The sequence below is a fragment of the Misgurnus anguillicaudatus genome, chromosome 24, assembly GCF_027580225.2.
Source record: "Misgurnus anguillicaudatus chromosome 24, ASM2758022v2, whole genome shotgun sequence".
Taxonomy (NCBI): Eukaryota; Metazoa; Chordata; class Actinopteri; order Cypriniformes; family Cobitidae; genus Misgurnus; species Misgurnus anguillicaudatus.
The window spans coordinates 26,436,770-26,461,224 of NC_073360.2; the positions used below are offsets into that span (position 1 = coordinate 26,436,770).

General features: G+C 43.1%; 1 protein-coding gene and 1 pseudogene across 1 annotated transcript; one reads left to right on the forward strand and one right to left on the reverse strand.

The window, feature by feature from the left end:
• Positions 1-7,806: 7,806 nt before the first annotated feature.
• On the forward strand, positions 7,807-7,923 carry LOC141361776 (5S ribosomal RNA; annotated as a pseudogene).
• Positions 7,924-16,260: 8,337 nt separating this feature from the next.
• Positions 16,261-17,226, reverse strand: LOC129437353 (olfactory receptor 1M1-like). Its single transcript, XM_055195489.2, has one exon. It carries the CDS (start codon positions 17,224-17,226, stop codon positions 16,261-16,263), a length of 966 nt encoding a protein of 321 aa, XP_055051464.2.
• Positions 17,227-24,455: the final 7,229 nt, after the last annotated feature.

Here is a 24,455-nt window from a genome sequence, read left to right on the forward strand (position 1 = left end):
CACTGAGGAGACCAGACAACCGTCACCCTCAGCGGGCTCAGCTCAGTGTCACACACACACATACTGTAGATGCTTATGCTGTCACAGCAGACGTACCGGCAGTACCACCTGTCTCGCTTCGCTGCCCCACCACTCTTTTCTTGGTATGGAACTGGACTCGATCGATTTATCGGTGCGTTTGACAGAAGAACGCGTCCAGTCAATTCTAACTTGCCTCGGTTCATTTCGAGGGAAGAATGCGGTCCCGCTGAAACTATTTCAGAAGCTCCTGGGGCATATGGCAGCAGCAGCGGCTGGACACCGCTCGGGCTGCTCCATATGAGACCGCTTCAGCGTTGGCTTCACGATCGAGTCCCGAGGAGAGCATGGGGTGCCGGCATCCATCGTGTAACCATTACACCTGCGTGTCATTCCTCCCGTGGTCAGACCCCGCATTCCTCAGGGCCGGTGTGTCCATGAGACAGGTCTCTCGGCATGCTGTTGTCCACACAGATGCGTCCGACACTGGCTGGGGAGCCACGTACGACAAGCTTACAGCTTCGGGGGTGTAGACAGCACCCCATTTGCATTGGCATATCAATTTGTGGGTGTATATCTGGGACTTGAACGCTTTGCTACGGAGCTGCGAGGTAGGATGTACTAGTATATCAACCGTCAAGGCGGTTTGCGCTCCCGTCACCTGTCGCATCTCGCTCCTCATCTCCTCCTTTGGAGTCAGAAGCATCTGAGGTCCCTTCTTGCCATTTACATTCCAGGCTAGCTCAATACAGTGGCAGACGCGCTTTCCCGAGCTGCCTGCCCCGGCGAATGGCTACTCCACCCACAGACGGTCCAGCTAATTTGGAAGAAGTTCTGTCGTGCGCAGATAGATCTGTTTGCGTCGCCGGACGATACCCATTTTATTCACTAACCGAGGGCAGCCTCGGCGTGGATGCGTTGGCACACAGCTGGCCTCGGGGGATGCGCAAATACGCATTCCCCCCAGTGAGCCTAATCGCACAGACGCTGTGCAAAGTCAGGCAGGACGAGGAGAGCCTTTTACTGGTTGCCCCATACTGGACGACCAGGAATTGGTTTCCAGAACTAATGCTCCTTGCGACAGCTGCTCCCTGGCGGATTCCCCTGAGGAAGGACCTTCTTTCTCAAGGAGGGGGCACATTATGGCACCCGCGCCCTGACCTGTGGGATCTCCAAGTATGGTTGTTGAGCGCGCGCAAGGTTTAGGTGATTTACCGCAAGCGGTATCTAACACAATCGACGCGGCACGAGCTCCGTCCACAAGACGGGCTTACGCGTTTAAATGGAACCCCTTCGTCACTTGGGGCTCTTCACAATGCGAGGATCCCAGAGAATGCCCTATTAACTTTGTGCTTTCATATCTTCAACATAGGTTAAACGGTAGGCTGTCACCCTTCACCATTAAAGTTGATATCGGCACTATTTCTGCTCATCACTCACTTATCAACGGCACAACAGTTGGCCAGCATGATTTGGTTATTAGATTTCTAAGAGGCGCTCGTAGGCTAAACCCCTTGTACCCTTCTTCTATTCCTCCCTGGGATCTGTCCATGGTGTTGAAAGGGACCTCCGTTTGAGCCTTTGCAGTCTGCGAGTCTGAAGCTTTTATCAATGAAAGCTTTGACCCTGCTAGCATTGGCCTCCGTGAAGAGAGTAGGGGATTTACATGCATTCTCTGTTGACGATTCGTGCCTTCAGTTTGGTCCTGCTGTCTCGAGCGTAACATTGAGACCCATTCCAGGCTACGTGCCCAAAGTTCCCACCACTCCTTTCAGAGATCAGGCGGTGATCTTGCAAGCGCTGCCCCCGGAGGAGGCAGACCCAACCATGGCTTTGTTGTGCTCCGTACGCGTACTGCGACTCTACGTGGTCCGCACGCAAAGCTTCAGGACCTCAGACCAGCTCTTTGTTTGTTATGGTGGCCAGCAGAAAGGGAAAGCTGTCACTAAGCAGAGGATGTCTCATTGGATAGTTGATACTATCGCGCTGGCTTATAATCTTCAGGGTATTCCTTGCCCCTTTAATTTGAGAGCGCACTCCACACGGAGTGTTGCCTCATCTTGGGCTCTCGCTCGTGGTTCCTCGCTAACAGACATCTGCAGAGCTGCTGGTTGGGCGACACCTAATACGTTCATTAGATTTTACAGTGTTCGTATTGAGCCTGTATCCTCTCGTGTTCTTTCCTCACCAAGAAGGGCACGGAGAGCAGACTCGCAAGTCGGCTTGCAGCCTCCGACTGATGCTCTATAGCAGTGTCAGTATGGAAGGCCATCAGAGCAAAAATGCGTAATGGTTTGAATTGCTCTTCCTCCGCTGCCTTGGCAGCCTTTGTTGCGGAGCATTGGCTGTCAGCCTTTCACTAGCTGTATCCTCGCGAACCTACGTGTTTGGCTCGGGCTCCACATTGCATCCCACTGGGTTCCATTGTGAGTATTATTCCGTGGGGGGAAATGCAATCTTTTGTGTGCACCTGTGCGGAACATAATACGTGCATTTCCACACGAACATATTAGGTGGCGGAAGTCTCCGTGTTCAGCGCAAGTCTTTTGTCAAACATATAACACAATTCGGCCCGCAGAAAGATTTGTATTTACTTAGTTGTATATCCGTTTGATTATTGATGTAAACGTTTACGTGTCGTGTCTAAAAGCGCATGTTAAACGCGTGTCAAGGTGCTGTTTTGTTCTTTCAAAAGTGCGTGAGAGCGAGAAACTTTCTGTGACAGCGAGAATAAGGAATGCGTGATCAGATTTTTCATCTGCACCTCACGTCAACAGAGGTGGGTAGTAACAAATTACATTTACTTCGTTACATTTACTTGAGTACATGTTCACTAAACGAGCTGACATCTCAGGGTACAGGAATTCAAGATCAAACCTGAAGTAAGTGTCACATGTCTATTTGAACACTATTAATGGTCATTTCACACACTCTCCGTAAATTCATTACCAAGAATTTACCAGAATGAATTTACCAGTAAATACAAAAATGTGCTGTTCACACACGCAGTGGCGTTCCGTTATTTTACCAGTAAGACATCATTCACATCATACAGTATCAAAATACCGGTAAATTCGTTGAGAAAGCGGAAGTACCTGTAGCACGCGGCGAGCTCAATGTTGTATTTGTAAACAATCCACGTTGTTCATAACCACCGTCCATATTTTGTTGTTTTCACGTCTGTGGTAAACAGTCGCGAAGTTGCTCATGACCAAACAACATTGAATGAGACGACGTCAAACCGAAAATGCGTTTTTTTAACAACAGTTTGCACTTTAGGCTTCACAGAGGTCATGCTAAGGACGTCGGCAATTCGGCGGTAAGCTGTTTTAAACAACTTTGGTGAAGAAATGTGGACGTAAACTTCAGGTGTGCTCAACTTTCAAGCAGCATGTGTGTGGAAACGTCAGTAAACACTGCGGGGGTAAACGCGTCATCTGTATTAAAACGCTATGATTGGCCCGAAGCTGTCAGCACGGTCTGACGTCGTCCGTTCTAAATGCCGGTAATCCTATAATTTTCGTTCACACACAGCGCTTACCGGTAAATTACTGGTAATCTTACAACCTGTCTTACTGGTAAATTGGGAGCACTGATTTACCGGAAAGGTTCTGTTCACACATGACATGTTAACGGCAATTTACCAGTAAATTACCAGTAAAGACTGTATGTGTGAAAGGGACTATTGACTACACAAGCTAAGATTAGGAGAAACGTGCAAAAGATCAAAGATGGCTATGTATGCAACTCACTAATCTCAAAATGAGTTTATATTAAGTATATCATCATGTTGCTTGCTATGCAGTTACACATAAAGCAGTAATATTATTTTTATACAGAGATGGTACATAGCCAATTCAATACTGTGAGTTAAACAATCAAAAATAAATCAAAACAGAAACATTTTTGGTGGCAAAATATGGTATGCTAATAGATCATAAATGTATTCAGGATTTTAATTTGTTAGTTTAGTGCAAGTTTTAAGTAGAAAATGTTTAAGAGAAGGTTAAGAAAAGAGTTACTTACTGTTATAAAATAATGTAAAAAAAGAACTTTGCAGTAGTATTTTATTTATTATTTTTTCATTTTATATATATTTTATTTATTATATTTTAATAAAAAGTGTTTAAAACAAGTGTAAACAAATTGTAAAAAAAGTTTATAGTAATAAACAACCTGCAGTTTAATGTTGGCATTTTTTCCCTAACTGTAACGTAAATTAACCAAACCGTGGCCTTAAAACCGGGGTACACCCTGAACCGTGATTTTTGCGTACCGTTACACCCCTAATTTCCATATTTGCACCTGCTGCTTATATAGCACCTGGCAGGGCGGCGCCAGCATTATGCAAATATCTCAATGCCAAGTTCATTGGCGTTTTAGTAGTACTCGAAGCAGATTGGTCTAAGCGAGTTCCCAATTCGTCGATCACGACGGGACGTCGTAGTAACCGAGACGTTTCCAAGGCAGCCTTTGTTGCGGAGCATTGGCTGTCAGCCTTTCACTAGCTGTATCCTCGCGAACCTACGTGTCTGGCTCGGGCTCCACACAGGCACGATCACCTTTGTTGTTTTTTTTAGGTTTAGTTTTCAAAATGTTTTTTGTGTGATGTTCTGTAGATCGTGGCTTTAAAATGTTATGAGGAAAAATTAAACAAATGTTGCCATACATTTAACCTTAAAATATATATATAAATGCATCGTCAATTTTGTCTTTGGTCATCACTTGAAAGACAGTTTTGGTCACTTTATCAGAAAGCTGTTTGTGAAAGAAAATGAAAGTTACCCATTTGTACCTGGTCTGACATCCTCCCAACCCATGCAGACAAATCTATGATATGATTCGACTATCGGTCGGCTATAGAACGATTAGACAATTCTGATTCGAATATGTAAATCCTTAGTCGAGGACACCCCTAATTACTACTAGGCAATAATTACAACAAAATACAACATAAATTCACAATAGATGTTACTTTTATTCATTTGCTGTAATCCACATCTTTAAAATCCATACGATTGCGAGGAACAGATCCAAATTCAGCTCTTTATCCAGCGATCTTGATCAGAGTTTTCACCAGCAACCGTAAAGTCAGATCGCACGTTCGTTAGAATATAACATTGAATCCAATATCGTGCCTCAAGAAGCTTTACGACACATTGTTTTATGGCAGTGATGTTAACAGCTCATTGGCTCTTTGCGTGCCACGTGACATATTTGCTTCATTCCCATTTCCGGAAAAGTTTTTGTGATTACACTTGTCTGTCGTTTATGCTTTTTGTAACAGTAACGTTAAATGATTTTAATAAACTTTTTTCCGTTGGACTGTGGCTTAAAAAAATATTTTGAATGCTATATTGTTAATAAAATGTTCCAAAACATATCTGTCTATTACGTTGCATAATATAAAAAGAATACATTACGTATTTAAACATTTTGTATAAAAAGGGTTTGGGATTAGTGTAAGGTTTGGGGTAGGGTTAAGGTGGTAACTTATCGCTAAAATTGTTAAAGGGAAATTATACTGCAATCTAATGCTACGTTTAAATGTTGTAAATACGTCTACATGGTACGTTTAAGCATCTATTTAAACTTACAAAAAAAATGTTTTTTGTTTTTTAAAGTTACGTGTAAAAAACGTATAAAAGGAAAGTAACGGCTGAATATTCTATTTTTAGCAGAGACGATTGTAGACGAAAATGAAGGGAGATTTTATCTTAGTTTTTATTTTATGCAAAACATTTTAGTCTCGTCTTTTTTCGTCAACAATAATGCATGTTAATTTAGTTTTAGTCAGCGTTTTTGGACATCTGTGCAGTCTCGTCTCTTCTGACGAAATTAACACTATGTAATAAAAATGCTTTAAGAAGTTTGCATAAACAGTTTGTAGTTGACACAAACATCACCTGTCAATGTTCTCATGTCACAGGTCGAAGCGGACCACAGATATCGTGAGTCACGCCCCTTCCTAGTTTCCACCTCGAGGAGGTCCCAAGAGCACCCACATGACCAGACACATGAGAAAGGTAAGTATAATTAAAACAAACTTTATTTAAATTAATTAAAATAATTCAGGGAGGGGGAAGGGAAATCTTAAAATGACGTCTTCTCTTCTTCAGGGGGAGACCGGGCCAGAGGGGACCAAACGACAAGGGTAAATATACCCACAGGGGAAAAGCGAACGTCCCCTCTGCCAGAAAGTATATCCTCTTGGAGAACCCTTGGTCCTTCTCCTTGGGTTTTGTTGACTTGTGGCGCCCTTCTCTTTTTCTGAAAGCAGAATAAAAACACACAATGAATGATTGGCCAGGCGAGAGTGGCTACCTGCTGCTTGGTGAGGACTTGGTTCCTTAACTCTTTCACCGCCATTGATATCTCGTCAATTAAGAGAAAACGCTTTCACGCATATGACGAGATTTTTGGTCTTTTCGCAATACCGCTAATATCCACCAGGTGGCGCACCTTCCGCAACTTTTTAAACCCGGAAGTATTGCCCTATGGCAAGCGCCTGCATGCCACTGTCTGTTTTAAAGATCGCTCTGAATGGGATCTCTATGAAAAGTCAGTCACAAAAATGGAATTATCTCTGTTTTTTGCTCAAAATGTGGTGTTTTTGCAGAAACCTACCCATATTCAAAAGCTGATTACAAAAGAAGCAACAAAGGTAGAATGAAACAGTTTTTTTTGTTTGAAAGCAGAGGGTCTGTTCTTTCATTTGGTATATTGTATGTTTATATATTTAAAGAAGAACATTTTCTGGAAGGCGTTAAACTTTGGTGAAAATCATGAAAAACACTGGCGCTGGCTGGCAACTTTTTTAAAAAACGCTGGCGGGGAAAGAGTTAAGTCCAGCTGACGAGTAACTTGTTCCTCTGATGTCGTTTTACAGGGCACTTGAACGGCGTCTCCCCTCCTGTGAGCTTCGAGGTGGATGCAACACACAACACAAGGCTCCTGAGGAACAGGTAAGTGGCAAAGTGAGTATCTAAAAAGATTTGACTCTGCACTCTGGCTGACCGGACTTTTTCAGGATCAGTACCACTGAACCTTGATGTTCGGGGTGTGTGGGGTTTACAAGGCGAGTGTAGCTTTGCTCCTTACAGGTAATACTCTCTTTCATCGGTTCGTGACTTATAGGGCTTACGAGGTAAGTATGGCTTTTAGCTTGTTACAGGTTATGCTCTCTTTCGTCGCTGGATCGTCTATTCGTGACTTACAGGGCTTACGAGGTAAGTATGACTTTTAGTTTGTTACAGGTAGTGCTCTCTTTCGTCGCTGGATCGTCTGTTTTGGACTTGCCGGGCTTACGAGGTAAGTATAGCTTTTAGCTCGGACTCTACAAGGCTTTAAGGTGAATATACACAGGAAAACCCATACGTCACCTCTTAACCCTGTTTAGGGGCAAGGGGGTTCTACCAACTCGGCGTTGCTGCTCGTTGGGCCGACTATGGCCAATGTCGTCATAGTGAGGGGTTCAAGTAGAGCCGCCACACCGGGTACGTGCTGTTGACCTAGATCTGGGAGCGGACAGCTAAGCTCAGTCCACAACACAGGGCTGAACACAAGGGCTGGGTATATACGTGGGGAAATGTGAAATGATGATCACCGCCACAACAGCTCGCATAAACGTCCAGCAGAGACTTCCTTGACCTAGAGGACGAGGACAAACAACGAGAGACACAGCACAGCACTGCAAGACTTCAGGTGCACACACGCCAAAGACAGACTCACCCACCCCATTTCCGTCCTGAGATCGTCTTTCCACTCTGCCTTTAACACAGCACACACACCAGCAGCCATATCACCCTGTAGCCCAAGACAGCTTGCCCACTTAAGCTAAGCAGGGTTGAGCCTGGTCAGTACTTGGATGGGAGACCACCTGGGAAATCCAGGTTGCTGCTGGTAGAGGTGTTAGTAAGACCAGTAGGGGGTGCTCACCCTGTGGTCTGTGTGGGTCCTAACACCCCAGTATAGTGATGGGGACACTATACTGTCAAAAAGCACCGTCTTTCGGATGAGACGTTAAACCGAGGTCCTGACTCTCTGTGGTCGTTAAAAATCCCAGGATGTTATTCTAATGCCAATGATACCACTAATAAGCTGGGGTGTGGTGGGCCTTCTGGTGCAATATGGCTGCCGTCGCATCATCCAGGTGGATGCTGCACATTGGTGGTGGTTGAGGAGATTCCCCCATTCATATGTAAAGTGCTTTGAGTACTGAGAAAAGTGCTATATAAATGTAACTAATTAGGGTTTCGAGCACGAAGTGCTGAAAACCTATTGTATTTGTCTGTTTTATTATTATTATTATTTTTCCGCCTTAAAACGCGTCGCCCAGCCCAAACCGTAAGTCGTAGAAACTTGCCACTTGGTCAACTGGTTGTATATTAGCAGGCTACTCAGATACAGTGAATCAGCCAAATCGGCCCATAGGTGGCGCTATAGCAATGCTCGACGCGTTGGGCCTCATAACTCCTAAACTGGACATCAGACACTCAAGTGTATGGTATCATTGTAATCCCTGGCTCCAAACTTAAAAAATGTATATCTCCGATTTCATTTCCGTCATTAAATTTTTTCCGCTATTTCCGATTTTGTCGAAAAAAATAAAAACGAACTAGTCCTAGGTTTTTCGCTCGATCGGAATCGTTCCAGTGCTAAAATGTTCCTTGGAGTTCGAATATCAATAATTATTAAAAAAAAGTTGAACTTTCGACTCACGGTCGACATGCCACGCCCAAACGTCTGAAGTGTGTGCAGCCAATTGGACTTTTTTGGCTATAACTGGGGACAGAAATGAAGTATCAACACGACACTTGGTATTTGTGATGAGAGTCATGGCCTGAGGTTGCGTGCCTCGTTTCGTCACCGCGCCACCTAGTGGTCAGACGAATCATTTAAATGCTTATAACTTAGGCTAAGTTTGACGTATTTTCATGGGACTTTTTTACTAAGAGTTTTGAATTGTTGCCGAGTCCAACGATACCAAACATGCCAGGTTTCGCCTTACGGTTAGCCCTGCGCAGCAAAATAGCGCTTAAAAAACATGCGCGAATAACTCCGCGAGGGTTATTCTGATCGACTCGAAACAACCATACGAAGAAATTAACTTTACCTTCTGAACAAAAAGTTCTATTGGTGTTATGTTAAAATTTCCATCAGAAATGGCCGAAAATTGCAAAAAACGAAAAATTACTTTCATTTTTTGGGTTTTTTAGATATAAATGCTTATAACTCTGCAACGAAATGACATTTTTTCACCAAATTTGATACGCTGATGTCTGAGCAGAGTCTGAGGCAATACAAAAAAAATGGTATGCCTACACCACTAGTTGGCCTCATAATTGAACAAAACCTTTGACATTGAGTAAGCCCAATGGTCATACAACTGTTAACTGGTGACAACTGTACTAAACTAAAGTGAATAGCCGTGATTCTAGCTACAAGTAACACAGTCATGACCTGAGGTTGCATGCACGAGTCTGTCATAGCGCCACCTAGTGGTTATTTGTTTTTTTAACTTAAAAATACTGCAAAATTACATCTAAAATCATGAGTCATCATGGATTATGTCTTTCATGGCTTTGAGTATAATCATTGGTGGATTACAATTCACTCCCTAGCAACCGATGAGAATACCCTAGCAACCATTTACAAGAGCTGTATCTCTGTATCAGAACATCGTAGAGACATGGGGTTCGGCTCTTTTGACTCATTAACACTATTTTAACATTTTGTGACCCAAGTTTTGCCACTGCAAGCACCACTTTCACTGAATGATAACACCTTTTTTGCTGACAACTTAGAACACGTGTGTCTGGTAGCTGCGAATGACTTCACATTAAGGACGTGACATGTTTGTCCTATAGGTGCACGTGTGTTTAAGCATACATAGTCTGTATGAACCGTTTCTGACCACCTCTTTTGTTTTTGTGGATGCTGGATCAGCTTGGTCAACGATGTCTGACGTATTTGACATGTTTTAATGCTCGAAACCCGGTAAATGCTGCTTGCAGCTTTAATTATTATTATAATTGGTAAGTCTCTTTTTCAACTTCACTCGCTTCAAACCTGCTTTGATTGTTGGTCTTCAATCGCTTCATCCGCTCAATAAATCCCCCAAATGCCTCTGCCTGAATGTGTTAAACTTCCTTTCTCTGTGTTCATTTGTATATCTACATTCAAGATGTAGATATGTTTGAATATTGTTGCCCAGGGTATAACAAAGTGTTAATCTGGCCCTACTTACAGTACACAGTTGGATGTGCTCTAGTAGGCATGTAAGGCTAATCATTCTGCTGTTTCATGGTATTGTTATAAAGCTCTTTCAGAAAGAATACATTCAAATGTTAAAAAACATACAGTATAATAATGTATGGAAAGCAACCAGAAAATGAACAAAAGTCAATACTTTTTATAGATTTACAGTACACATCTTTATAAACTCTTGTTTTTAGAAACGTCTTGGTTATGTATGTGTCACACCCAGGGGCTGGCTGCTAATGGCTAAAGCCACGCCCTTTCTCAACTTCCACCTCGAGGAGGTCCCCAAAACCAACCCAATGACCAGACAACAACGAGGACAGGTAAGTATAAAAACAATCTTTATTTATTTGTTTAAATATTTAAAATGTCGTGGGGAAATGGGGAAGGGAAATTAAAACTAGTATCTGGCTCTGCCCTCCAGGTAGACCACGGCCAAGAGGGTGACAAGGAGGAAGGGAGGCAACGGGGAGGGGGTCCAAAGCCCTGTGGGCTGGGATGTGAGACTCAGGCTCCTGCCTGGTCTCTGCTATCCGTGGCGCCCTCCTTCTCCTTCCTGGAGGCAGAAATAAAAGCAGTGTGAGTGTTAAAAGTAACGTCCTGTTTGAGCACCTTGCTTACTTCGTGGAGCCTTCTCCCTTGTTCTCGCACAGTTCTGGACGTGCCGCTCACTTTTCCTTTCTATTTCTCCACAGGTGATGACTGGGACACAAAGGTGCAGTTAATTCGATTCCTCTGGCTCTCACCTTTTCTGCGGGACACAGCGTATCGTAAGTACAAGTTTCACTCGTTTCTTCTCGTGTTGTTCACTCTCTCTCTCTTTCCTTCTCCACAGGTGGTGACTAGGACACAAAGGTGCAGTTAATTCGATTCGTATGGCTCTCACCTCTTCTGCGGAACACAGCGTACTGTAAGTACAAGTTTCACTCGTTTCTTCTCGTGTTGTTCACTCTCTCTCCTTCCTTCTCCACAGGTGGTGACTAGGACACAAGGGTGCAGTTAATTCGATTCGTATGGCTCTCACCTCTTCTGCGGGACACAGCGTACCGTAAGTACAAGTTTCACTCGTTTCTTCTCGTGTTGTTCACTCTCTCTCTTTCCTTCTCCACAGGTGGTGACTAGGACACAAGGGTGCAGTTAATTCGATTCGTATGGCTCTCACCTCTTCTGCGGGACACAGCGTACCGTAAGTACAGGTTCCACTCGTTTCTTCTCATGTTGTTCACTCTCTCTCTTTCCTTCTCCACAGGTGGTGACTAGGACACAAAGGTGCAGCTAATTCGATTCGTATGGCTCTCACCTCTTCTGCGGGACACAGCGTACCGTAAGTACAAGTTTCACTCGTTTCTTCTCGTGTTGTTCACTCTCTCTCTTTCCTTCTCCACAGGTGGTGACTAGGACACAAGGGTGCAGTTAATTCGATTCGTATGGCTCTCACCTCTTCTGCGGGACACAGCGTACCGTAAGTACAGGTTCCACTCGTTTCTTCTCATGTTGTTCACTCTCTCTCTCTCTTTCCTTCTCCACAGGTGGTGACTAGGACACAAAGGTGCAGTTAATTCGATTCGTATGGCTCTCACCTCTTCTACGGGACACAGCGTACCGTAAGTACAAGTTTCACTCGTTTCTTCTCGTGTTGTTCACTCTCTCTCTTTCTTTCTCCACAGGTGGTGACTAGGACACAAAGGTGCAGTTAATTGGATTCATATGGCTCTCACCTCTTCTGCGGGACACAGCGTACCGTAAGTACAGGTTTCACTCGTGGGCGCTCACTCCGTGACGACCGGAGAACAATGTGTCCTCCGTATCTGTCGATGAACGGGCTCAAAGAGGTTAGTAGATATGACTTCTAGCAATGTGGCAGGCTTACGTCAAATGTTTGCGATATGTCGGCTGGGACAAGCAGTTCCTACGTGGCGTCGGGGGCGAACCCTCTCGACTGGCTCGATGGTTACAGAGGGGTGGACGTCACACCGTCTCACCAGGCCGAGCGCTTCCCTCTCCTCGCTACCGTTAGGTGATCGAACACTGGACAGGGGCGCCCCTTTGTAGAGACCTCGGGACGGGGAAGTTCCTACACCTCTCACTCTACAACAGCAATTTCTATACAGTTTAACACATCCACAATGACAGCCTCTGATCGTACTCACACATCTGCTAATCCTTCTATTCTTCGCCGCCACTCTCCAATTTTACCCAATGTCTAGACGGGGGAAAAATCGTTCCGAATCACCGTACTATTTCCTTAGACCTGGAGCACACTCACAACATATGCTATACTGAAGTAGATAAGGGCCGACAGCCTCTTCGTCCTCCCTCGACGACGTGTATGAAGGCAGGGGTTTATCTGACAAGACACACAATAATGCACAGCAATCCACAGCAATATACAGCACCATGTCAAAATGAAGGTTTCCACAGCACAAGGACTCACCCACCACTCTCTAGTGAACACAAAGGACACCCGTCTTCCCCCACTTCGCTTAGGTTGGATCTGGCGATGAAATATACAGCCTAGTTGGTAGTATCGTCGTTGTGACTGCTTCAGTATGAATTCCTTCGACTCACCCACCGCGCTAGTTTAGGGGTAGGGCCGCCCTCCTTCTCCTGGAGGTATCTATCACAAAGGCAGATAAATAGCAATGCGTTTCCAATATAATCTGAGTACTCACATCGAAGCCCGTCTCAGTTCCGTTTCACTTTGTCTCAGTTTAAAATGTATTCCTTTCCGTTTCCCTTTCCTGGTCCACGAATATCTTTGCCACCATACAACTTCAGCCTGTGGGAGAGAGAGTCCAGACAACCACCAGCAACACGCCAAACGGGCACAACACAGCGCTTCAACACACCAAACAACAACCCCAAACTGTGATTAAACTTTGTCTTAAGTACTGCCCTGTTTAACGTGTCCTCCAATCACCAACCGCTCTTCATAACCAGGCCCAGGTGCATCCAATTCGGCGATTTTTCCGCCCGCGGCGCTTACCGGAAGTCCGGTGTTCGTTTTTTCCGGTCCGGGCGAAAACGCTTCCGGGCGGAACCAAACTTCCATAATTTTGGTTCCGCCTCAAAGTAAAAAAAAGATCGTCACCTTGTGACATATGTAACCCTCGTTCCCTGAAGGAAGGGAACAGAGACATCACGTCGTGACCGACGAATTGGGAACTTGTAGAACTTCGAGAAACTACTAAAACACCAATGAATTCACTGCATCATCACTGCCTGGCCGGACTCAGCAATGGAACAGCAAACTGTGGCGACAGGACGTGACGTTTATGTTCTCTTCCTTCAGGAATGAGGGTTACATACGTAACCGAAACCGACGAATTGGAAGTCTTTACCAAAGCGCCACTGAAGCTGACCCTACCAGTGCCTGTGTAAACCTTCCAAATACACTAAGTAGACGGAAAAAAAGGGTTTCCCATAGGAGGCCGGTCACTACATGTTCCTTAATGCACAAGAGTAAACCAGCGAACTGAGAAGTGACCTGACTGAGCGGAGCTAGGAGCTTTGCGGAAGCCAGCCTCTGGAGGGGTAAACAGGTGGTACATGATATGAACAACCAATGGGTTGACATAAACAGACGGTAAAAAGAGATACTGGGGAGACGGAGCGGGCTCTGCTGAGGGACAAAGTATAGGATTAATCCCATGGAAAATACTTCAAAAAGAACCCCGCGTAGGGGACGCAATGTGGAGTCCCGAGCCAAACACATAGGATTACACAGAGAATGCAGCTAGTGAGAGGCTGACAGCCGATGCTCCGCAACATCAAGACAGTGGAGGGAGGTCAAAAAAGAACTTTCAGGCTTTTTGACCAAACAGCCTTTCATACTGGGACTATGGTGTAGCGTCAATATAGGGCTGCCAGCCGACATGCGAGCTTGCGCTCAGTGTTCTACCAAATAAGAACATGAGAGGAGACTGGATCTACACAAACACTATGGAATCTAGTAAACTTGTTAGGTGTCGCCCAACCAGCAGCTCTGCAGATGTCTGTTAGCGAGCAACCACGATAAGTGAGCGAGCAAGATGAAGCAACACTCCTAGTAGAGTGTGCTTTTAAATTAAATGGACAGGTAGTGCCCTGCAGTTCATAAATAACGGCTATAGTGTCTACTATCCAGTGAGACATCCTCTGCTTGGTGACAGCTTTCCCTCTCTGCTGACCACCGTAACAGACAAAGAGTTGGTAGATCGCTATGCAGCCATATGTTTCCCACTTTGATATCACAGCATTATGATGAACAGAAATGTTTTCATTCTGATCTTTGCTCTTGGATTTTGGGTCTGCTGGACCCACTGATGATAATCATAAGAGATTACCCGCTTCCTTACTGTGCAGGAAACACTATTGTACATTGTTGCTATGCCCAAGTTGCCATTACAACACTGGCGTGCGCTGACAGTGAGGGGTATAGTTATCCTGCTTTTTTAATGCAATGAAAGTGCTGCTGGGTTCACTTGCTATTATTGTTTTCTCTTACTGTGCTATCATTGTGGCCGTTCTGCGTATATATCGAGCACTCAAAAAAGATTGAAGACTTTGTCCACCTGCATTTCTCAGCTCATCATTATTGCTCTGTTTTTCTTACCCAGATGTTTTAATTATTTGTCTAGCTATATTAACATAAAGTTCAGTACTGAACTGCGATTGGTCATTATAATGATGTATAGCCTCTTGCCACCAATGATTAACCCATTTATTTATTGTTTAAGAACAGATGAGGTGAGAAAAGTATTTCTGGCACAATTGCAAAAACAAAAATAGGTGTTAAATCAAGAAGGCCATGATCCATATGTCATGTGAGTTTATCTCGGGACAGGGAAACACCTCAGACAGTTGTCCAGTTTCTGAAATGATGTGTTTGTTTAATGTGTACAGTATAGAGTTTTGTGAAGTATATGTTTTTGTTAATTTAATAACAGTTTAATCAACATCAGCACACACATTCAGTGTCCTGTACATGTAATAAGAGCACCAATGTTAATGTAACTGTTAGTTGCTTGTTTACTCAGTGTGTTATGATACTTTTTAATAAATTGCTCTGAAGAAATGTATTCAATTGCAGATGTATTTTATATGTTTTTTGAGAAAACTCAAGACATGACACTATTTGCCACAATGGTATATTTAGTGGTAACAAACCAATCATACACCAAAACAACAAGAGTAAAGGGCCGTTCTCCTCTACATCTTCTCATTTAAAGCTGCTTTGCAACAATTAACACTTGTGAAAAGTGCTATATATTGAATTGAATAACGTTAACTTTAAAAAATACAATTTTCAAAATTGTTTAAACTGAAAGTGAATAAAAAGTTCACAACACAGCTATGACAATAAAACTACAAGAATTTTATCACTTTCGTGGCAATTTTACTCCAACAGATGAATGATATAATATTGACAGCAAATCAAATCTTTTCAAATTTAAAGTGTTTGTGAAGTTTAAATAGCAGATGAAACTGGGGAAACTCTTAACTGAGGTCCATAACTTAAAATACTGTCTGGATGCGTTGTTGCAGTTGCAGTGAAATTGACTATGTAATGTTTTTAGTTTACTACACTGACTATGCTAGTAAAGATAATAGATAACACAAACTAGACTTACTGCTAGACATACATAAAATGCAGCGTGTTAAGGACATCTGCTGTAATATACATTATATATATATATATAAATATATATACAATAAAAAACAGCACAGTAATTTTAAAAACAACAGATAAAAGAGATGTGCTGATAACTCTTACAATGAAGAAAAAAGAAAACATAAATAAAACAATGTGTATGCAAATAGGACGTATTACATCCCAGCCCTAAATGCCAGTACAACATTTAATTACATTAATTCATTACATAGCTGTATCTATTCATTCTGTTTTAAAACAAAACTGCTAAAACATGTACTATTAAAAGTTCATAAAAGAAAAAAGTACATTTACAAGTTTGACTGAATTACAGTATTTGAAATCCCTTAAATTGGTACGGACCTGTTTTGAAACACTTTTCGAATTAAAAGTTTTATTTCAGCTGTGTTTAAAACATAAATAATGGGATTTAACATTGGCGGAGTGGCATATGCCAGAGATACGCTGATTATTCTTGCATTGGGGGAGAGATAAGTTACTGATACAATTAGATAAATGCAAATAATGGGAAGAAATAGTGACCCCACCAACAGCAGGTGAGAAACACAGGTCTTCAAAGCTTTCAAACGTCCTTCCCAAGTTGTGATTTTACTTAAGGCAAGAAAAATGCCTAGATATGATAGCACAATAAGCGTCAATGGTGCTATAAGGTATAAACCTATGTTAATGTTTGCTATAAAAATATTAATGCTATTGTCATTACATGCCAACCTATACACTGGTCCATGATCACAAAAAAAACTTTGTATTACATTAGATTTACACATTGAAAGTCGGCTGATAAAATACACAGTCAGGGCCATCAGAAAAGAATTAAATGCCCATACTGCTGAACATATTAAAGACATGACAGTATTAGTCACAATATTGTGATATCTGAGTGGCAGGCAAATTGCAACAAACCGATCATATGCCAGAATAACAAGTGTAAAACTTTGTGTTGTATTAAAGAAGAAAACAAAAAACATATTTGCCAAACAAGCATTATAGGAGATGTACTGTGACTCAAAAACAAACGTTCTCATCATGTTAGGAATCAAAGCATTAGTTTCACCAAAGTCAGCCAAAGCCAAATTAAACACACCAATGTACTTTGGGCTGTGCAGACTTCTGTCAAAGGCTATAATGAGAAGAACTGTACAGTTCCCAATTACAGCAATAATGTAAGTGCAAAATAAGAAAATATAATAATAGCGGCTGTATGGTACACCCGTAAGTCCAGCGATATAAAAGTATTCAGGATGCACAATTGAGACATTCACATGGAATAAACTGGTATCATTGGCATTCATAGTAACTTTGAGTTTGATCTTCTGCCAGGGATAATAATAGAAATTACAAGAATACTTTTAAATGTACAGAAAGAAATGTATAAAAATGTATTTCACACAAACAATTGTCAAATTTTAGAAATATACCTCCATGTAGATTAGAATATAAACTTCATAATATTTGAAACACAAACCTGTACAGATAAACTAAACATAAATCTAAAGAAAGCCTGAGTGACCAGTGACAGTTTGACCGTGAGTTTCTTTAAATGACTCAGCTGTGAATAATAGCTTTAATTCTCATAGCAAAGATTACTGGATATGTTTGTCACGGAATCCAAATATATATCCATTTATACGACCCCAGCGAGAGCTTTTAGGGAACACAATGATGTAATACAAAATGCTTTAATCAAGTTGCATAAACAGTTTGTAGTTGACACAAGCTGTACATCACCTGTCAATGTTATCATGTTGATTTAATTGCAGAAAATACTTTAAACACTTTTAAAAAACACATTTACTCAGATGAATCGATTCAATGCTAAGCAAGCTGGGGATTTTTTCTCCCAGTATCCTAGTCTCAATGTCCTACACATTATGGAGCTAGAAATGACTTGTCTCTCCCCTCTTCTCTACAGGGCGTTTGGCCAATGCCTGCTTCTCCGGAGGCTGGAGGTGGACACCACACGCTGCAGCAGAACTCCTGTGAATGCAAGTAAAAGGTAAGGTAAGTATCGTTTCCCCCTTGGAAGTAACTTGCTCCTTCTGTCTCCTCTCTCCACAGGCTTCTTGGACAACTCTCCTCCGTCCGTGGACCCGAGGTCCTCACAGCTTGTTGTGCAGAGCTCCTAAAGTCACGGCAAAGAACAAGGTAAGTAACTTTCAACTTGGTTCAAGGGACACTCGGTACCTCGCTGGGACATGCTGTTCTGGGCTTTACATGACTCTCAAGGTAGGAATAGCTTTGGCTCGGTTCAGATAACTCCCAGCATCTCACTGGGCGTGCTGTTTTGGGCTTAACAGGACTTTCGGGGTAAGTATAGCTTTAGCTCGGTTCAGATAACTCTCAGTGTCTCGCTGGGCATGCTTTTCTGGGCTTTACAGGACTTTTGGGGTAAGTATAGCTTTAGCTCGGTTCAGATAACTGTCAGTGTCTCGGTGGGCATGCTGTTCTGGGCTTTACAGGACTTTCGGGGTAAGTATAGCTTTAGCTCGGTTCAGATAACTCTCAGGGTCTCACTGGGCGTGCTGTTCTGGGCTTATTTGGGGTAAGTATAGCTTTAGCTCGGTTCAGTTAACTCTCAGGGTCTCACTGGGCGTGCTGTTCTGGGCTTTACAGGACTTTCGGGGTAAGTATAGCTTTAGCTCAGTTCAGATAACTCTCAGTATCTCACTGGGCGTGCTGTTCTGGGCTTTACAGGGGTCTCAGGGTAAGTATGACTCTTAGCTTTACTACAGGCAGTGGATTATCTCAATCACTACGTCTGGGTTCTTCAACTTCACAGCTAGGTATTGCACAAGAAAAACCATACATCACCTTGGCTTGTTCAAGGGCTAGGAAGGGCAGTCTTTACCAGCTTCCACTTCTACTCATTGGGCCGAGCATGGCTGGTGTCGTCCCGGGAAAGGGAGATAGATGGGACCGCAACACTGTATCGTGCGGTCAGACTGATACTGATGCTGTTGTTGCTTCAAGTAATCCACATGATGATGTGCGTTGCCATTTTGTCCTCTGGCGCGCCCACCGGCTTCGTTCTCCACGGTGGGGCCATTAAAACAATGCACAATCTCCACACACAGAATTAATCTCCACTTCCTGATGTCCCAATGCAAGCAAACAACCCGCTGTAATCACAGTTTCCGAAGCGTTGGTCTTCCTTACTCCTTAACTCTCTCTCCTTCTTCCGACAGTTCTCCAATTGTCAAACAATACTGTCCAATTTCCTTTGTGAGATTGGCTTTGTTCTCCGTCTTCAATGGAACATACACACGGGTAAGCACATAACTCTTTAAACTTTGTTTTCTTCAAAACTGATCCGTTGTTACGTCTCCAAATGCTTTGTTCCATCAGCGAGTCCTCTTCAAATGCTTCTGCCTGTTCGCCCTGTCTCTGTAACAGCCTATGCACAGCCTCACCCACAGTATTTCCTTCCAACCACAACAACATACTTCCTGTATCTTACACGCTTCCTTTATACTCATTTCAGCGTGTGAACCGCCCAGTCAGCAATCGCCACATCATTGCCCCCACCTGTTACCCATTGCCATCTTCCTGATCGCCAGTGCGGGGACCACACTTGTCTTTTTTACCATGCCACTCTGCAGTGCATGAGTTATGGGCACAGGAAAAAGTGGAGAGCTTACAATCTGGCATCAAGGCAGATTGTTGCAAGGAAGTGAGAAGTTTGGGTGCAAGGGGTGTTGTCACTGCTGGTGTCTGCTTTGCCAGCCAGCGAAAGGGGAGGGGGAGAGAAGAGGCAAGAAGTGTCTCATCACCTTAGAGTTCTTCTACACTTCAGTTGTGTGATTGTCTCCACCGAAGAGACCCTGAAGAGGAAACAGGATCCGCTGAGAAGCATCTTCCTATTCATCTCTTTGAGGTTGTTTAGGTTGAGTCAAAGGTGGCGGTGAAGCACCACCAAAAAAACATGGTTCTCTCAATTACCTGTGCCGTCTTCTTAGTAGCCTTGGGTGTGAAGTCCATAGCCGCTCTAAGGTCATTAAAGGCACTTAACATTGTTGCCCTCTTCCAAGCTCTGAAGTGTCTGGGCCTGGAAAATCTGTAGCACTGCCATAGTGTGCTTTGCTGACAGGGCTTTTCCGGAGGCGGTATAATCCTTATCAGCCAAATACGGGCTGATGGCATGGCTTGTCTCACTGGCCAGTGAAGCAGATGATGGGCAGAGATGTACAGCCTCCTCTACTAGGGGGCAAATGTATATAACCCGGGGCTTCTGCCTCGTTGACTTTAGAAAGTAGCTTTGAGCTGCCGGCATGAGTGGGGACTTTGTGTGGTGCCACCCACACTCCAGCAACCTCCTGATGCAGGTCAGACAGAAACAGGGCTCTTGGCAGCATGAGTAAAGGAGCCAGGACTCCTCCACGCTTATAGACAGGATATGGACTAGCTCGTCATAGAAAAACACTGGGTTCTCTGCATCTGTATGGTGCTCCAGGGACTGATTCCAGTCCTGTTATGCCGAGACATTGATTTGTCATTCTCTTCTGCAGCCCAGTAGGAAATGAACTTCAAAGCTCCTAAGTTCTCAGCAGTGAACTGCACTGGCAAGCAAGGGGGCGGAGACTTGTGGCAAGGCGATGGCACAAGCTCACCTTCTTTAATTAGCAGTACCAATACCAGTGGCTCGGCGGCGTCAACAGGGCAGTGCAAAACATCACATCACTCTCACATCAGCAGGTCATCACAGTGCAGGCACTCGGATCCAGCAAAAACAGACTCTGCATGGCCGGGCCCAAGCAGAGGATACGATCCACATGAGATACTGGTGGTTGAGTGGGATCCGTGCAGGGAAAGCAAATCTGCACCATCTGATTAGCGCCTGCATTTGGCCTTCCCAAATTGCCTCCCATACCCACATGCAGAGGTGTACATACAAAAGTTTAGTATAATTGGTATCATTTTACAGGAAACCCCTTTGAAATTACATAAAACACGGTTGAAAGTGCTAAACATGGTTGTATGTATTTGTTGTCAGTCCTCTAATAAACACTAGGCACTTTTAATTTTTTTTTTTCTAAAGTCTGTATTTGAAAGTGTATAACTCTGGCTCTGAGTGCTCCAGAAACTTGCAGCCAGTTTTGTTTGAATCCAGCTAGTCACTGGCAAACCAGCTGGTCATTATAAAAGTTCATTTTCAGGAATGTTAAATAATCTAATGTGTTGATACTGTGAACTGCATATTGTGTACACAGAGGACTAAAATTGATGCCAAAAATGATTCAGATTCATTGTGTCAATGGGAAACATCACTTTCAAAAAGGATTTCGTCATTTCTGGCTTTCCAGGACTTCAGCCTCAATATTATGGCATTGTTTATGTGTGTACACTGATGGGAAATGCTGTATTTATTACATTATTGATATTATATAAATAGGCGTTAAATCAAGGAGGCCATTATCCATGTCTGGAGTTTATCTCATAACTGGACAGGGAAACACCTCAGCAAGTTGTTACGTATCTGGGGCCGTATTCACAAAGAATTTTATCTTACCACTAAGAGTACTCCTAAATCGCACTAAAAGATTTTAGCTAGGAGTTTTCTCTTAAAAGTTATTCACAACGCCTTTCAGACCTACTTTTAGTAAGGAAAAATGATTACTCCTAAATTAAGAGTGAGTCTTCGTTGCTACGGATGACGTCAATTCTCATGCACGAGCTTCCTCGCAATGAGCAGAGTGATTGGTTGTTAAATGACAGGGCTGTCATGCGGAACATAACACAGACGCACCAAATCATGGAAATACAACATTGATATATGTCTGTGTTCTACATAAAAGAATAATAGTAAAGTTATCAAAATGCATATATAATGTCATGTTTGTGCAGGCCCCAGTGAAGTGTAATTCTAAAAAGGCAGAGAGAGAGAGAAAAGTCGTGAATGAAATTAAATGAATTCAAGGTAAAACCGCAAATTGCCTAATAATGAAAAGCGACATTGCATTAACACTTGCTTGGTTAATTGACATCCTATTAGCCTAAATAGACTACTTAAAGCAAGGCAATGTTGACTAATGTAGTCGTTGAATGACGGTGGATCATGAGCTCGCCAAAACGTGAAAGCCCAACTGGACGCAGGATCAGTTAATGCTGCTGGCCCAGTTGGTGCTGGAAAAAAGACACATAATAAAAGGCAAATTCGGCACTGGGATATCAAGCAAAACTAAGCGTGAGACATGGGAGATGATTTGTATGCAAATCAATGCAGCATTCCCACTTGTGTCGCGGACTCCGGACGACTGCGAGAGGCGCTGGTATTCGCTACAATCGCAGTCGAGGATTGAGATTGCAGCCTTTAAACGGGCAAGCATGGCAACAGGTAGGTCTATTATATTAAATATATAATATCATTATTGTTTCATGTAATTCTAAAAACTTCCTGCTTATCATGAATTTAATGAATTATGAAACAAATGTCATAAACAATATGCTTACATTAAAGTGTGCTTTTAAGTGTTATTTATGCTTTTGAGTTGGTGAAACTATCCATGTATGTGTTAAGGAGGAGGACCAGCACCTAAGCCACTGAGCCACATTGCATCGGTGGTGTATAGTGTCATTGGGTCAGACACCAGCATAACGGGCATTGAGGGTACAACTGATCCGGCAATGGAGCTGCTAATGGAAATAGAGGGGTAGGCTATGTTTATGCAATGATTGCAATACTTGTACATTTTTGGTGATATTTAATGATGAAATATTCAGAAATTATAAGATTTTTTTAACAGCCTACAATTTATGTTACAGGCTAAATGAAAACCCAGGTCCTTCAGATGCAAGTCATCTTCCTCTTCCTGCGCATCTTCCACCCCTGACTCTTACTGCACCTCTTCCTCTTCCAGCACCTCTTCCTCTTCCAGCACCTCTTCCAGCACCTCTTCCTCTTCCATCACCTCTTCCAGCACCTCTTCCTCTTACAGCACCTCTTGCTCTTCTAGCATCCTCTTCCTCAATCCCATCACCTGCCTCTCCCCTCACGCCTGCTGCTGGTGCAAGCCCATCACCCCTGGAAGAAAAGAAGATTAAAATGGAAATGCGTGTGTTAAAAAGGCAGAAAAGGGTCCTTGATGCAAAAGAGAGGCTAATACAATTAAAGTCTGAATATTACACTCTAAAGATTGCAAAAATGCAAAGGGAATAAACACACTGAAATTGAGCAAAAATTTGTCTGTATTCATTTGTGCATATTTGACTATTTACCCAAAGTGTGTATGGACAAAGTGATCCCTGAATGCCAGTCCACATTGTTCCACTTCATCAACAAATTGGTGTTCATTGTCATCATAATCATCATCATCATCAAACTCATCACACTCATCTCCTGCCTGTGGTATGTTCCTTTGCCGGCACAGGTTGTGAAGAAGCGCACACACAGTGATCACTTTACACGTCTTCTCTGGACTAAGGTGGATTTCACTATGTAAAACGTGGAAACGTCGCTTTAGCTGTCCAATCCCCCTTTCCACCACACTGCGTGTCTTCTTGTGTGCTCTAAAACATACACCAAGGAACAGTAAACATTATTTATTTTACCAACAACACCAACAGCCACCACTATAATTTGGAATAAGCTTTGACATTGTGGTCATGCATTGAATTTTGGCAACTAAATAATATAGCCAACATGTGTACTTACCTATTGTAATTTAACTGTGGTCCCACTTGTGGACGGAGGTAAGGTGTAAGGAGCCACGACTTACAGGGATAACCACTGTCCCCCACCAAGTGACATCCAGCTGGCACATGACGTCTCTCAAACAGTTGCCTCAGACCACTCTCCATCAATATCCTCGAGTCATGAGTTGATCTAGGCCACTTTGCAACAACATCGAGAATTGTGAAGTTTGCATCAAACACAATCTGGGTATTGATGGAGTGGGGTTTTTTTTTCGGTTTACAAACACGTCCTCATCCTGACGGGGTGCAATTATTTTAATATGTGTCCCATCTATAGCACCGACAACTCCAGGCACACCCGCAATATCCATAAAGCTGGCTTTGATCCTTTGTAGTTGGCGAATGTCTATAGAAAAACGTATGAACTGACGAATAATACAGGGTCTACAGAGTGCATTGATGGTTTGGTCGATGGCTCTGCTTACCGATGGCTGGGATATTGCTAGATCGTCGGCATTACTCAACTGCATTTTCCCCGTTGCTAGGTAGCGAAGTGTTATCAAACATTTCAATTCAGCACTGATTGGATTGTTGCGATTAGTTGGCGCTGTTATTGCATCCCTCACAAGATCCACAACAATCATTATTCCCTCACGGTTAAGTCGGTATCTTTGTAGCAACTCCTTATCATTGAGTGTCTCCAACACACTGCGTCGCGCATCCATTACGATCCTTTGTGAATAGGTCTTAGTGAGTTAGGAGTCCTCTCGACTTCTTTTAAGCTGTCCCAGACTTAGGTGCTACTTTTAGGGCTAAAATGCTTCGTGAATTACTTTTAGTGAAAAAAATTAGGAGTCCGAAAGTTAGGAGTGACACGCCCATTATTTTTAGG